Consider the following 13,952-nt stretch of genomic DNA (forward strand, 5'->3'; position numbering starts at 1 on the left):
CTGTGTTCTGGTTTCTACCATTCATTTTCCCTCCAACACAACTGAAGAATGAAACACTAAGGAAATGAAGGGAAATTATCCTAAGACACAAAACTCAGGCAGTACAAACAGCTCAAATGCAATAAGAGGAGCTCACAGTGGCAGGCTTGTATTAAAATTAAAAAAAAGAAAAAGAAATTTAAAAAAAAAACAATTGCTTTGAAATTCATCAATTCACTAAATGGAAAATTTTTCAAATATTAAAAAAAAATAATAATTTCCCCAAGACTTTCCAGTAATGGCCCAACTTGTTTTATCTTAAGACAATGAATTCCAAATTATTGCCCCTCTTCAAGCTTTCATTTAGGTAGTGTGCATTTACATTTTGGCTTCGGATCATGGGGAATGCAAACTACCGTCACCTAATTTTCAAACAATACTACTACACTACCTTACGTTAGAAAAGTATATTTCCACAATGGTTTCATGTACTAAAAATAGCTTCTATTTACTTCTGTGTACCAGGTAGCATGCTAGGCACTTTATCACATGATCTCCAATTGTTCCAACAGCCTCATAAGGTTAACACTATAATCCCATTTTACAAAACTAAAAAATGAATCTAGGAAAGATCTTTAAGAAAGATTTTAAATTACATACATAATCACCGAGCTGCTGTGTGGTCCTGCTCAGATTCAAACCGGAGTCCGTCTGATTCCCAAACCTGTGCTTTTCATACCAAACAACCTTGTTTAATCATCACAAGTAGAAAGATCTGTGCCCAATTATCCCCATTTGCCCAATGAAAAACAGACAGGTCACATAATCTGCTCCACATCCCAGAATGAGTTAGAAGGAGCCAAGATGATAGCCTGTCTCCCCACCCCCCAGGTTCTTTTAAGGACCAATCACAGTTCATGTGTTATATTATACAAGCTAGCTGATGGCAGTTATGTAGTACTGATGGGTAGAAATCAAATGCTCCTGATTTCTGAGAATCTTCAACATTACTGTGAATATGGCTTAACTTCAACACAGGTATGGTATATTCCTGTCTGTTCCAGGCCACCTAAGAATCAGGTATCAGGTTTAAGTCCTTTATTCGTCCCAGAATCCTCTCATGAATCCTATGAGCAATGATGTAGAGAACAAACAGGAAAAAGCAGCATTTTCCATGCCTCTGGCCCATCCTTGGCTGCCCCAACACTGCCACCAGGCAATCAGCAGGACATCCTGAAGAAGGGCAGACATCACCTTCTATGGGATTTTTCCTTTATTTGTAAAATCGTAGAGATTATGCCATAAGAATCAGCCAGAAGGTCTCAGCTCCACGAGAGCCGCTATTTGAGGTCGGCTCCCAGGGGGAGTGTATCATGTCATATCCCGGCAGAAAGGTTTCCTCTTCTGTAAGCTGCCAACACCGCATTCTTATACCTGCATTTCGAAAACTGTGTCTTTGGATGTGTTGTGTCCGAGAAAAGATTCTCGAGCAAAAGTAGACACAACACAGCTTCCCTGCAAGAGAAAGCAAACAGGCTTTATCACCTAGTAAACATGTCTCAACAATCAATACTCATTTGTCCTCTTTTCTGAAGCAACTCTTAAGAGTCACTTGAATTCTATCACTACGGATAATTCTTGAAGGAATTGCATTTCCGCCTCCTAATGATCTTCAAACAAAGCAAGTACCTCATTTTATTAATAAACTACCAACTGCCCAGAGCAGCTGGTTCAAAGCGGAGTTGAGATTAGCTAAAACTGAGGTCTTAATCATTCCGATGTGAAAGAACTCTACTGTGTTTTCAAACCTCACCGAGCCCGGTCTCCCAACTGCCAGCAGCAAGAACAAACAGATGTCAGGGCTATTTGTTTTCTTCAAAAATGACAGGAAATCAAAAATCTATCAGATGGATGTGTCAGCAGCAACACCCCAAGCCCACTGATTAGTGAGATTTATGCACCTCCATTCTGGCTCAGGACAAAATCACTTTCTAAGCGTTTTAACTATCAAACGCCCACTTAGATATACAGGCCAGAGAGATCTAGGGAGCAACTTTAGTGTGAGGTACCCTACACAATGTGGTCACGTTCTATGTGACTTTAAATTATGCAAATTTGAAATGTGGTAGAATATAAAAATATTAAATAATGTCTCCTTAGGCACACTTGTGCAGACCCCATGGAATGTTTTTTTAAAACATTAAGAACTGCAAAATTCCAAAGCTCAAAATTTGAGTGCACTGTACACGGCACCTACACTATTGCCACATCCCAGTGCTATCTTATCTGCTAAACAAAATGCCTATATTCCTACCCCATTCATGCACATGCATTGGAACTTTATGACGCAGTTTTAATGATCACTATTGCTGGTATCTTAACTTCCTTGTTGTGATCATTTTAATGCTTTTTTATGCCTTAAAATAATAGCATCCAAGTGGTTATGTTGGCGCTAATGCAGAGAAAATAAACTCTTGCACTATTAACTTTGGAATAGAGGTATGATGTGATCAAATGCTACACTAAAAAAAGGCCAAACCACCACCACGAGGCCACCTGATGTTAATTTAGGCAAACTCTAATCCCAGGGAGAGACAACTTTTTCTTAAAGGACCAGATAGTAAATATTTTAGGCTTTGCAGGCTGTAAGATCTCTTTCACAGTTCTTCACTTTTCTGTTGTAGCTGGAACATAGCCAGGAACATAGCTGTGTTCTAATAAAACTTTATTTACAAAAGGAGGCCACAGGCTAGATTTGGCCCCCAGGTTACAGTTGGCTGACCTCTGCTCTACAGCTATGGAGCTAATCCTCACCCCAGCCTTTTCTTTTAATGTAGCATTTTACGGCTCATAAAAGGTAGTTCCCCCATCTACAAACATTCTCCCACTTCCAGTAGATGTAATTTTGAGAAAATAAAAAGTTCCATTAAAACAAGGGTATTTCAAACTTGCCAAACTTTGTAAAATCAGTCAAGAAAATGAGCTAAAAGTAATAAGCTGGCAACAGCACTGCAGCAACAGCAATGCCTCAAAATGTTCCATATCATGTTTTTCGTGATGCTTACATAACTGTACATATGTGTCAAAACTTACCAAATCCTACATTGAAATTAGTCGTTTTAACTGTGCACAGATACTTAAATGAAGCTGATTTTGAAAAAAGCTTAAAGTCTCAGCAATAGCCCCTAATTTGCAGTAATTGTAGATCCAAGTGGTAAGAGTATACACCTCTTACTTCATATTTGCTCCCGAGAAAACTGGTCATAAATTATGACAGTTCCAACTATGTAAATCCTTCGGGAACTCCGTTGCATTAAATGCATTAAATGCACCTGTCCTGCACTAAACTCGTAGTTATCCAGACCTCAACTACTTCACTTCAGAGAGGAGGAATTGGTTGCTTTTTAGAAACAACACAGGGACTTCCCTGGTGACACAGGTTCCATACCTGGTCTGGGAAGATCCCACATGCCGCGGAGCAACTAAGCCCATGTGCCACAACTACTGAGCCTATGTGCCACAACTACTGAGCCTATGTGCCTCAACTATGGAAGTCCGTGCACCTAGAGCCCGTGCTCCACAACAAGAGAAGTGACAGCAATGAGAAGCCCGGCACTGCAACCAAAGTAGAGCCCACTCGCCTCAACTAGAGAAGGCCCGTGCGCAGCACCGAAGACCCAACACAGCCAAAAATAAATAAAATACAATAAATTAAAAAAAAAAAAAAAGGAAATACAAAGCCCTGAGTTCATGACTTAGCTCTCCACCACAGTAAAAGCAAAACAAAAAAAGAAAAACATGAGTCATTTAAGACAGGAGATAATACTTGTTTAGTTTCCTCTTTCCCATTAGCAACACTTTAAATCACAAACACAAGTTGATAATTTCAAATACGAGTTGTTGTTGAATCTCAACTCTTTTCTTTTCAGTCATCTTTGCTCCACTGTGGAGCCTGTCAACATGCAAGCAGGGGGAAGAAAAGAAGAAAAAAAAAAAAAGAAAAAAGGGCAAACAAGCAGAAGCTGAGATGCTAAAATCAGGGAAAGGCCCCACAAAGAAAGTCATTCCTCCTCTGATTAATCTAAAGTCAATGGAATACGTGACAACAGTTTCAAAACCCCAGCTATTAGCTTTCGCGGGGCTTGCATTTCATCTGTCTCAAACTCAGAGATGAGAACTTATTTAAAGCAATCGTTCTCAAAGTGTGGTCCATGGATTAGCCTCACCAACATCACCTGGGAACTGGCTAGAAGCACAAATTCTCAGGCTCCCCTCCCTGCAGACCTAATGAATCAGAAATTCTGAGAGTGGGACTCACCAAGCTGTGTTTACCAAATTCTCCAGATGATTCTGATACTCACTAAAGTTTCCAAATCACTAATTTAAAGTCTGAAAACCAATGTACACTTGTAAGTGGAGTTTCCTCATCCTCTCTTTTAACTTGGAGCTGACTTTAGATCCCACCTTGCAGGATAAGATGGGCTCTGTGCTCAAGTGCACAAGTACTAGTGGTGCTTGGTGAGCCTCACAGGAGGCCAGCCTGGAAAAACAGGGGGATATGGCCAAGTTCTTCTCCACAGCTTTTCCACGTACAGAGATGTGGGAGCACGCCACATTTAGATTCCATGCCAACGTTTTTTGAGCACCTGCCATGTTCCGGGCTTGTGCTAAATGAAATTATCTTGCTTAGCCATTCCAATAATAAATAAATGTATTAGTATGTGTTATGTATACAGAGGCTTGATATTAATCAGAATGGAGTCAAACCTGCAAACAAGCAGAAACCTTTATAATTCTCCAATTCTCGTTCACAGGCCTGGCCAGCATGCTTTGAATGCTGAGGTTCTCATACACAAATATTCCTTTTGCTTCCTCTTTGGTTAACTGTTCTCAAACTTTATTGTATATCAAAATTAGAGACCAAGTTGCTTATACAAAACCATGTATACTCTAGTTCTAAGCCAACATAAGGAAATTTGAGGTAATTTTGAACTACCCATAACAATGTGTGCTCTACTCAAAGGTTTTACCTTCTCTCAGACGTTAAAAATCAAAGTCCAATAAATCTTGTAAGATGCAAATCCACTATACAAATTTATTTTAGGCTTTGAGTCTCTCAGATAATTTTGTTCTGCCCTTTCCACCATGAAGACCATTGTCCCTGAGGCAGACAATGAAAACTTAAGGAATAAAAAAAGGAAGTAATTCCAAAATCCCCCTGCTTATCTGTTAACCCTACATCACTTGCCCTAAATGTGGCATGTGCTCCTGCATGAGTGCTATATTCTTCATCCTGTGCCCATGGCAGACATTGCTAATCAATCATAGCACTCTTACCCAGAGCCGGAGAGTTATTCTCAAGGCCTTGGAATCCTTCTCAATAGCATTTCAGGCAGCACCCCCGCCCCCAAATCGGGAGGAGTATACATGACTGGTAAAATGTCTGTATTTCACTGGCCAATCAACATGCCCCTTTCTTGTTTTCTTTTAAACAGTTGAAGCAGTTTAAAGCTGCTCCAAATACAATTTTAAACCCCTCCTTTCACTGTTCTCAGGACAATAAAATTAAGCTTCAGTTAATTCTGAACTGCAGTCTCTACAAACCTATGCCACCTTGAGGGTGCTAATCATGGTGGATTGTGTTAAACAGTTTAAACAATTTGAGTGCAGTTGTAACCCAGAACGTAGTACAAAACTGCTTTGAAAATCAAAGAACCAAGTAAATAAAGGTACAGAACAGATAACAAAAAACCTGTGAGGCAGTATCCCATGGATATAACTGGGAAACGTACAGCATGAATAGCCCAGGGAGGCTGATACATAATACTCAGGCTTATAAGCATGAAGACATGGCTGGAGTAAATAATTCTGAGTTTGCTTTTGGTACTCACTGATGATTCTTTATTCAGCTAAGGGGGCACCACACTGTTCCTTTAACAGCATCTCCATTATTCTAATTCCCTATGGAGAGAAGAAAGAAAAATCAAAATGCCACATTTCACGGACAAGCACTTTTACATTTATCACAACCTTTCCCTTCAAAGAATCCAAGCCATGGCCATATATTCTTTTCAGAAAAGGCTCGTAGTCATACTTTACATTTTTATAATATTCTACTCAGCAATTTCACATACATTATCTTCACATGTGCTCAGAACTACTCAGGGAAGCAGGCAGAGCAGAACTGTGAATCTTCCATTTTAAATATAAGAAAGCCATCCAAGTGATGTTAAGAACTTCCTGAAAGTGGCCCAGTTACTAAGCGGCACTGCTAGAGCTGAAATAATCATGGTAATAGTTAATACTACAATAGTGACATTAAAAATCACAGATCACCATAACAAGTATAATGATAACGAAAAGGTTTGAAATTACTAAAATGCGACACAGAGACACAAAGTGAGCAGACGATGTTGGAAAAATAATGCCAAAAGACTTGCTTGATGCAGTGTAGCCGCAAACCTTGAGCTTGTAAAAAGTGCAATCTCTGCGAAGTGTGATAAAGCAAAGCATGATAAAACGAGGTATGCCTGTGTTCACTGAACACTTACAAACGTGCTAGACTCACTGCTAAGGTCTGTGTGTGCATTATCTGAGGTAGTGGGTGCAGGGTGCACCACGGAGATCCCCCCAGGACTCAGGCACTCCTCCCCCTTCTGCCAGCACCATAGGCTGGCATGCAGCTACCCTCGGCCAAAGGGAGATGCATTCCCTGAGGTCATGCCCCTCTGCAGGGGTGGCCCACATCTCATGGCTGGTGGGTATAGCGTAGAAAGGCCCAGCCCCCGCCCACAATTCGGGACAACTCTGAACGGCATCCCATCGCCACAGCTCCCCACGGGATCAGCTGGGACCTACATCACAACTGCATCGCACTTCAATGTCACCTTCTGCCTAATCCTGCTTGCCTCGCTCCCTTACAAGAGTTGTTTCCGAGAGCCCTCTCCAGTGACCCTCCGCATAAAAACGTCCATCTGAGTCTGTGTCCGAGAGCCGACTAGGACACCTTGTTTAATACACACAAAATCTATGAACAAGTACTATTCTTACCCCCGTTTTACTGATGAGAAAAACAGAAATTCAAAGAGAGTTAAGTAATTTTCCCAACGTTATACAGCTATTAAGTAATGAAGCCAGGGAAAGAACAGACACTGAATTCTGGTTTCAGGGGCACCCCTTAACCTTGCAAGGCTCACTCCATGACTGTACGCATCAAGCTGACTGCCCACCCACCCCGGCCGGTCAAATTCTACCCCGGAAGAAAGAGGAAAGCAGATACTCCCTCTTTCCTCCTTCAAGGACAAGTTCTGTACCGGAGGCTGAACCTTCAGACGGAAAGGCAGGATTGTGATGTAATTATGAACTGGGGTGTTAAGGAACTCGAAACTGGGTTGTGGGGAATGAGGCACGATGCTCTCAGGGACAGGAGTGTGGATGAGAGGGAGTAATAATGATCAACGCTAACTTAAACTGCAGGTCCCCAGGCCCCGCACAGGAAGGCTTTGATTTCATAGGACTTAAGCAGGCCCCAGAGAGCTGTACCTTTAACAAGTACCAGCTGCTCCCCATGGTCAGGCAGGGCTGGGAGACACTGAGTGGGCCTACAAGAGAAAGGCAGGGACTTCTTACCTGGGGTTTGTTCTGAGCCACGGGAGGGGGATGCACCTCTAGAGAAGACAATAAAATATACTGAGTACTAAAGTACACTGAACAAAATCTAACGTTTCCTTGAGGTTTCCGAAGGTCCTTCAGATTCTAGCTGGCTATCACCACAAATACTGCCACTAGCTTGAGAGGAGGAAGTATTTTTTTTAAATTATTTATTTATTTATGGCTGTGTTGGGTCTTCGTTTCTGTGCGAGGGCTTTCTCTAGTTGCGGCAAGCGGGGGCCACTCTTCATCGTGGTGCGCAGGCCTCTCACTATCGCGGCCTCTCTTGTTGCGGAGCATAGGCTCCAGACACGCAGGCTCAGTAATTGTGGCTCACGGGCCTAGTTGCTCCGCAGCACGTGGGATCTTCCCAGATCAGGGCTCGAACCCGTGTCCCCTGCATTGGCAGGCAGATTCTCAACCACTGCGCCACCAGGGAAGCCCGAGAGGAGGAAGTATTAATTAAAGGATCTTGACAATGCCAAGGAGCATGGACTGTGGGGTGAGCCAAAACAGGAGACTGTAGGACCAGGAGCCCTGTTGTCAGAGTCAAGAGACCTGGGTTCTGGTCACAGCCCTGCCAATTATTCTGCCGGGTACCTTAGGCTCATCACTTTTACAAAGTTGTAACTTAGACCAGAGAGCTAAGGGGGCTGGGAGGTTGACTGGATAGTACAGGCGCATGCCAGAATTACTAGGGGAACCCACAAAAGCAAATACAGATTCCCAAGCCCTACCCAGACCCATTCAATCAGAACTTCGAGGGCTGGGGCATGGAATCTGCAAATATTCCTCATGTGGTTCTGAAGCACAACTAGTTCATATACTAGAATTTGTAAAAAGCAGCTTGATACCACCTCTGCAAGCCTGGGAATTGAGGGAATAATTGTCCTTAATCATTTGTGAAGATACAGTATATACTCTTGTACTCTTAGAGCTACTCACCTTTTAAGAATTAGGGGGAAAAGGAGGGGTTGGGGGATGAAACAACCAGTGGAATGAAATTTAACTTAATTCTTAACCTTAAGATCTGAACTGTGCTCACTTCTGCTCTCTCTCACTCAACAACAGAACAGTTAACAAATATTTATTGTGTACCTGCTATGTGCACTGGAGATTAAGTGGTGAACAAACCTAAGTCCCTGCATTCATGGAACTTACAGACTAACAGATTTCATTCCCCTTGTCTCAACTTTTTTTGTCTGTTTCAACAAACCCCTGAGCAATAATTAAACGCCTTCCTTCTATTTTCAGGAAGAATAAAAATAGCCATGTTAATTCGGTTGCAAGCTTCTTTTTGCAGAGTGGGCCGTAAGTCTAGTCGGTATGTCTTTAAAACCAGAAAAGCAGACTCCTTCCTTAGGAAGTGAGCACAGGTGAGCTCTCCCCATCTGTCTAAATTAAGAACTCCACCGTTTACTGAGCTGAGAGCTAACTGACGTAAGTGAAGACGCTGGGGTTTGCCTTGGGAATTGAAAGACATTATTTATTGAATCAATTATGCTCACACTGTGACAGTTGATTTTCTTTCCCTTTTTTCCCCCTCTCTCATACCACTTTAGTCTTTTTAAGCAGAGCAGTTAGAAATAGAAGGTGGAGAACAGGGGCAAACAGAAAGAGACCTATAAATGAATTGAAAACAAAAAACAAAAAACAAAAAACCTACCAGGGAGGCCAAGCCATTATTTAGTCTGTCTCTTTGGTAAGGAAGGACCAAATCAAAACCCAGTCGATAGAGTCCTTTCGAATAGTTTCAATGCTTAAAATTCAACCCCCAAGAGATCAGGCTTAAAGGGGCTAAATTTACACCACTTATCACACAGTGATGCCTGAAATGCAGAACAAACATTACGTGGATCCACCTTTATAGATAGAGCTTAACTTAAAAGATTTTTGGACTGACAAACCATAAACCAGCTTGATTTTATTATGTCCTTCCCCTCTAAGAATTTTTTCTCCCTGTTACCAGGCCATCTTTCTCTATTTGCCAATGTACAGACAAGGGAGCCCTCCCAGGCTAATACCAGGGCTGTGCTGGCCAGACACGTTCCCACAGAGGAGTCCCAGAGTCACGTCTTTCACATTCAAAACACTTCACCAATTCCCCACTCTAGAAGTGTCTGAAAAATAGCTGATTATTACAGAAAACGAAAAGCTTGCCTGAAGAGAAGGCAGAATAAGTTGGAACTAAAGGTGGCTAGGTCGAGATGCTATCTTTATTTTGTTATCAAACTGATGCTTCCTTAAGAAGCTCTGATTTACCTATGAGTCCCCGAAGAGGTCTGCATGAAGGGAGGACCTGCAGAAGCTGCTAGAAGGTGAATGGTTTGAATAAGACCCAAGCCTGGTTACGAGTGTGACATACAGAGTGAGGGGAAGGTCCGAGCAGAGGACAAGAGAGTAATATTAGACGTTATAAAAATTACAAAGTTCTTGGGGAGTTCCCTGGCCATCCAGTGGTTAGGACTCTGTGCTTCCACTGCCAGGGGCCTGGGTTCGATCCCTGGTTGGGGAACTAAGATCCCACAAGCTGTGCAGCACAGCCAAAAAAAAAAAAAAAAAAAAAAAATTACAAAGTTCTAAAGCAGTTCTCAAAAGACACATATATAGGGAGATCTTAACAAAAGAGAGTTGCTCAGTTAGTTATCACAATGATAAAAGATTGGCCATAATTAGACGAAGAACAACTGTCTGCGTACTGAGTGTTTAGCAGAAGCTAGGTACTGTGATGACCAGATTAAGCATTGGAAGACCTCTCCTCCCGCCACTGAAAACAAGCTTTCTTTTGGATCACGGCTTTGGAATAAGTACCGGAAACAGTATCCGTGCCCGTTGTGTGTATAAGACTGCACTGCTGCTGTGAGGAATGAGATGCATATAAGACATGATGCTTCTACTCAAGAGGGCATCATCGGTCTCTTGGGAGGAATCAGAGGAATGCAAAATAACTGAAAAACAACACAGCCTCTGAGAAACATTACCACACTTAAAAAAAAAAAAAAAAAAGGTCAATGGAAGAAGGGAAGCAGAGACTGATCTTGCGTGAAGGCAGGACCTGCAGAAGCTGCTAGAAGGTGAATGGTTTGAATGAAACCCAAGCCTGGTTATGAGTGTGACATACAGAGTGAGGGGAAGGTCCAAGCAGAGGGATTAACAAAAGGCATGGGGGTGGGAACATCAGTCCATGTGCAGTTAAGCGTTTGCCTTCCTGAAGGGTGAGAAAGTGGAATGGATGAGACTATTACACCTTCCAATGTCTCCACTCCCCCGCAAACTCCCCACCTGCTCACACATACTCTTCCTCCCACCTTAGTTCTGCTCTTTCCTGGAAGAGACAACAGCACATAAAACATCTCACAAATAGCCCTGTAATTATGCAACAACACTCTTAAAAGGTTTTAGGGTTGAGTCCAAGCTAGCTGTGAAACCTTGGGCATCTTACTTAAATTCTGTAACCTTCAACTACCTCATCTTTGAATGGAGATAATATAGTAACATGGGTTTGTGCTAAGAATTTGTCAAAATAATGTCTCATCTGGTTACCACAGTACCTAGCCTCTGGTAAACACTCAGTACATGGTTGTTCATCTAAATCTCTTTCATGATCATCTAATCCCACTAGAATTCAAATCCCATAAGGCTAGGGCCCTTGTCTGTCTTGTTCAAGATGTAACCCCTAGGAGAACAATGCCCAGTACACAGAAGGCATGCAGTAAACGTCTACTGAATGAACGAATGAATCTATCAATCAACCCATCAATCATCAGCTTACAAGTCTACCACACTAGATGGTAAGGTGCTCAGAAGCGGTGAACAAAAGTTACTTACGTTTGAATCCTTACTGTCTAGTGCAGAATCTGGCACAAAATACATGCTCGATGTTGATGAATCATAAGACAGACCAACTGATACTTTTGAATGCCAGGCTGATGAGTGTGAATTTTGGAATTGTAGTGCGATCTGCCCAGTAGTTGGCATCCTAGAAAGTGTGGTGAAAGGTCAGGATAACAGGGGCTGCCATAGGAAATGAAAAAAAACCAAACAAGGAAAGAATAAAGAATGAAAGATAAAAGGAAGGGAATGCTGTGGAAAGAACTGACAGCAGAGCAGGGACTTAAAATGGGTCCTGAAGAATCCGTGGGCTTCCCTGGTGGTGCAGTGGTGGAGAATCTGCCTGCCAATGCAGGGGACACGGGTTCGAGCCCTGGTCTGGGAAGATCCCACATGCCACGGAGCAACTGGGCCCGGGAGCCACAACTACTGAGCCTGCATGTCTGGAACCTATGCTCTGCAACAAGACAGGCCGCAATAGTGAGAGGCCTGCGCACCGTGATGAAGAGTGGCCCCCGCTTGCCGCAACTAGAGAAAGCCCTCGCACAGAAACGAAGACCCAACACAGCCAAAACTAAATTAATTAATTAATTAATTAAAAAAATAATAATAATCCTGATTAGCCGAGAGGAGTTAGAAAGTGACATAACTCAGATGCTCAAGTGTGCGTTATAAAACCACTCACCTTTTGATAAAAAGGTACGCATCCAATTTACTTTAAAAATCTCACTTCCCTTTTGATTCTAAACTTTTTTTTATTAAGTTGGTTTACATAAAACTGTCTCGGAATCTTTTCACTTACTTTATGTAGAATCATAACAGTATGAATAAAAGGTAGAAAAAAGAAAATGTCGCTTCCCTGCTTCAACCCTTCAACAGTGTTCCACTGCTCTTAAAACGTAAGGCTCTGTCTGATCTGCCTCTAGCCCACTTCAACCGCAGGGAGGGAGGCAGGGAGGAATCCGCATTCAGTTTTCTCATCAAAAGGTAAGAGAAACACTGCTCAATGCTTCTCCAGGAAAAGATTCTTTGCCACAGTAAAGTATCTTTTAATCTGATGCTGTCCAATTCTTTTATATTTAGGATTTCTCGTCTATAAAACTAGGATAACACCAAACAACAGGAGTTCAAATGTACTGGCACATACCGTGTGCCAGGAACTGTGCTGAGTACTTCATCTGCACTGGTTTATTTTACCCTCCTATCTGCCTTAGAGAGTATTTTCTTCTTTTGGATGAGACCCAAGGCTCAGAGAAATTGAGCATCTGGACCAAAATCACATAATAACCAAGAGGTAGAGCCTTGATTTGACCCAAGGCAATCTGGATTAAGAGTCCAGGATCCAGGATCTTACAACACTGGGGGCTGTAGGGTTTTAATGAGATTGCATGTGTGAAGACACCTAGTATGATGCTGGGTACACAGCAAGGGCTTTCCTTCGCTTCCCTATTGTCTATGTTCAAAAAGCCTGATACATAAAGCAGGTACTTCAGCCCTACACCCAAACTAAATGGCATGATTCTTAATATACAAATCAATATTTAATCACATCTACAAATTATTTTAAATATAATGTTTTTCAAGTAGGAATATCCTAACAGACTATATGACTTCAATATAATTTTCCCACAGGGGCTAATAAACTATTGAGTAAGATTCACTTTTATTTTGATAAGTAACTCAAAATCTTTAGGTGTAACTGCAGAACATTAAACTGATACAGTAATTTAGATGTCTTTGCTTCACAGTATAAAGCTTCCTCTCTCCTGAAGGAGAACATTTAATCTCACAGTTTGTAAAGGAAAAGAATATATTCTAAAATAATAAAATCTAAAAATTGGAAAGGACATTATATTATCTAGTCCAGATAGGAAACTCTCAGCAAAGAAATGAAAGTGGCCCATCCAGTTTAAGGAGTTGTCCTGGGATCAAATATCACAATGGAAGATGACAAAGCCATATCCATATTGCCAATTTGCAAATAAATCCTGATCTGACATGAACCTTTTGTTGGCTAAAAGGCATTTAGTCACTGGTCTCCCACCCTCCAGTGTGACTCAATAAGTCTATTTCCATTTTTAGTTTTTTTAAATGTGACTTGTATATAATTTCAGTTTTTCTGACTTAGACTTCATGCAAAATATGGCTTGTTCATGTGTATCTGTTGGGTATAATTATCAGTAATTTTTTTAAACATCAAAGCCAGCCTCCCATGCAGTGCCACATCCACCCATGACATTTCTGACAATTGTGATCTTGCTTAGAAACCTCCATGGATGGGATGCTTTATACTCCTTATTCCCTCTGTCTCAGGCCTAACTGTAAGACAATCTTCCTTACATTGAAGCGGCACTGGCTTGGTGCCTGGCACCAAAGGGTCCTAGTACCAAGTCTTGTACCAACTCTTATACTACCAAACTAAAAAACAACAAGGTTCCTATCAATTCCCTTTATTAGCCATTTTTTTCACTATTCATCAGATTTAAGCTCAG

The 13,952-nt window shown here is 41.7% G+C and overlaps 1 protein-coding gene across 8 annotated transcripts in view; it reads right to left on the reverse strand.

The window, feature by feature from the left end:
* Window positions 1-1,234: 1,234 nt before the first annotated feature.
* The window catches only part of PRELID2 (PRELI domain containing 2), a 93,773-nt gene continuing 81,055 nt past the window's right edge, over window positions 1,235-13,952 (reverse strand). For all 8 annotated transcript variants that reach the window (XM_068536105.1, XM_068536103.1, XM_068536107.1 and 5 more), the window contains 2 exons: window positions 5,871-5,940; window positions 1,235-1,494 (listed from right to left, as the gene is read on the reverse strand). In XM_068536105.1, coding sequence (XP_068392206.1) covers window positions 5,881-5,940 — 60 coding nt within the window. In that variant the 3' untranslated portion in view covers window positions 1,235-1,494; window positions 5,871-5,880. The remainder of the gene's footprint in view (window positions 1,495-5,870; window positions 5,941-13,952) is intronic.

The sequence above is a fragment of the Eschrichtius robustus genome, chromosome 2 (genome assembly GCF_028021215.1).
Source record: "Eschrichtius robustus isolate mEscRob2 chromosome 2, mEscRob2.pri, whole genome shotgun sequence".
In the NCBI taxonomy this organism is placed as follows: domain Eukaryota; kingdom Metazoa; phylum Chordata; class Mammalia; order Artiodactyla; family Eschrichtiidae; genus Eschrichtius; species Eschrichtius robustus.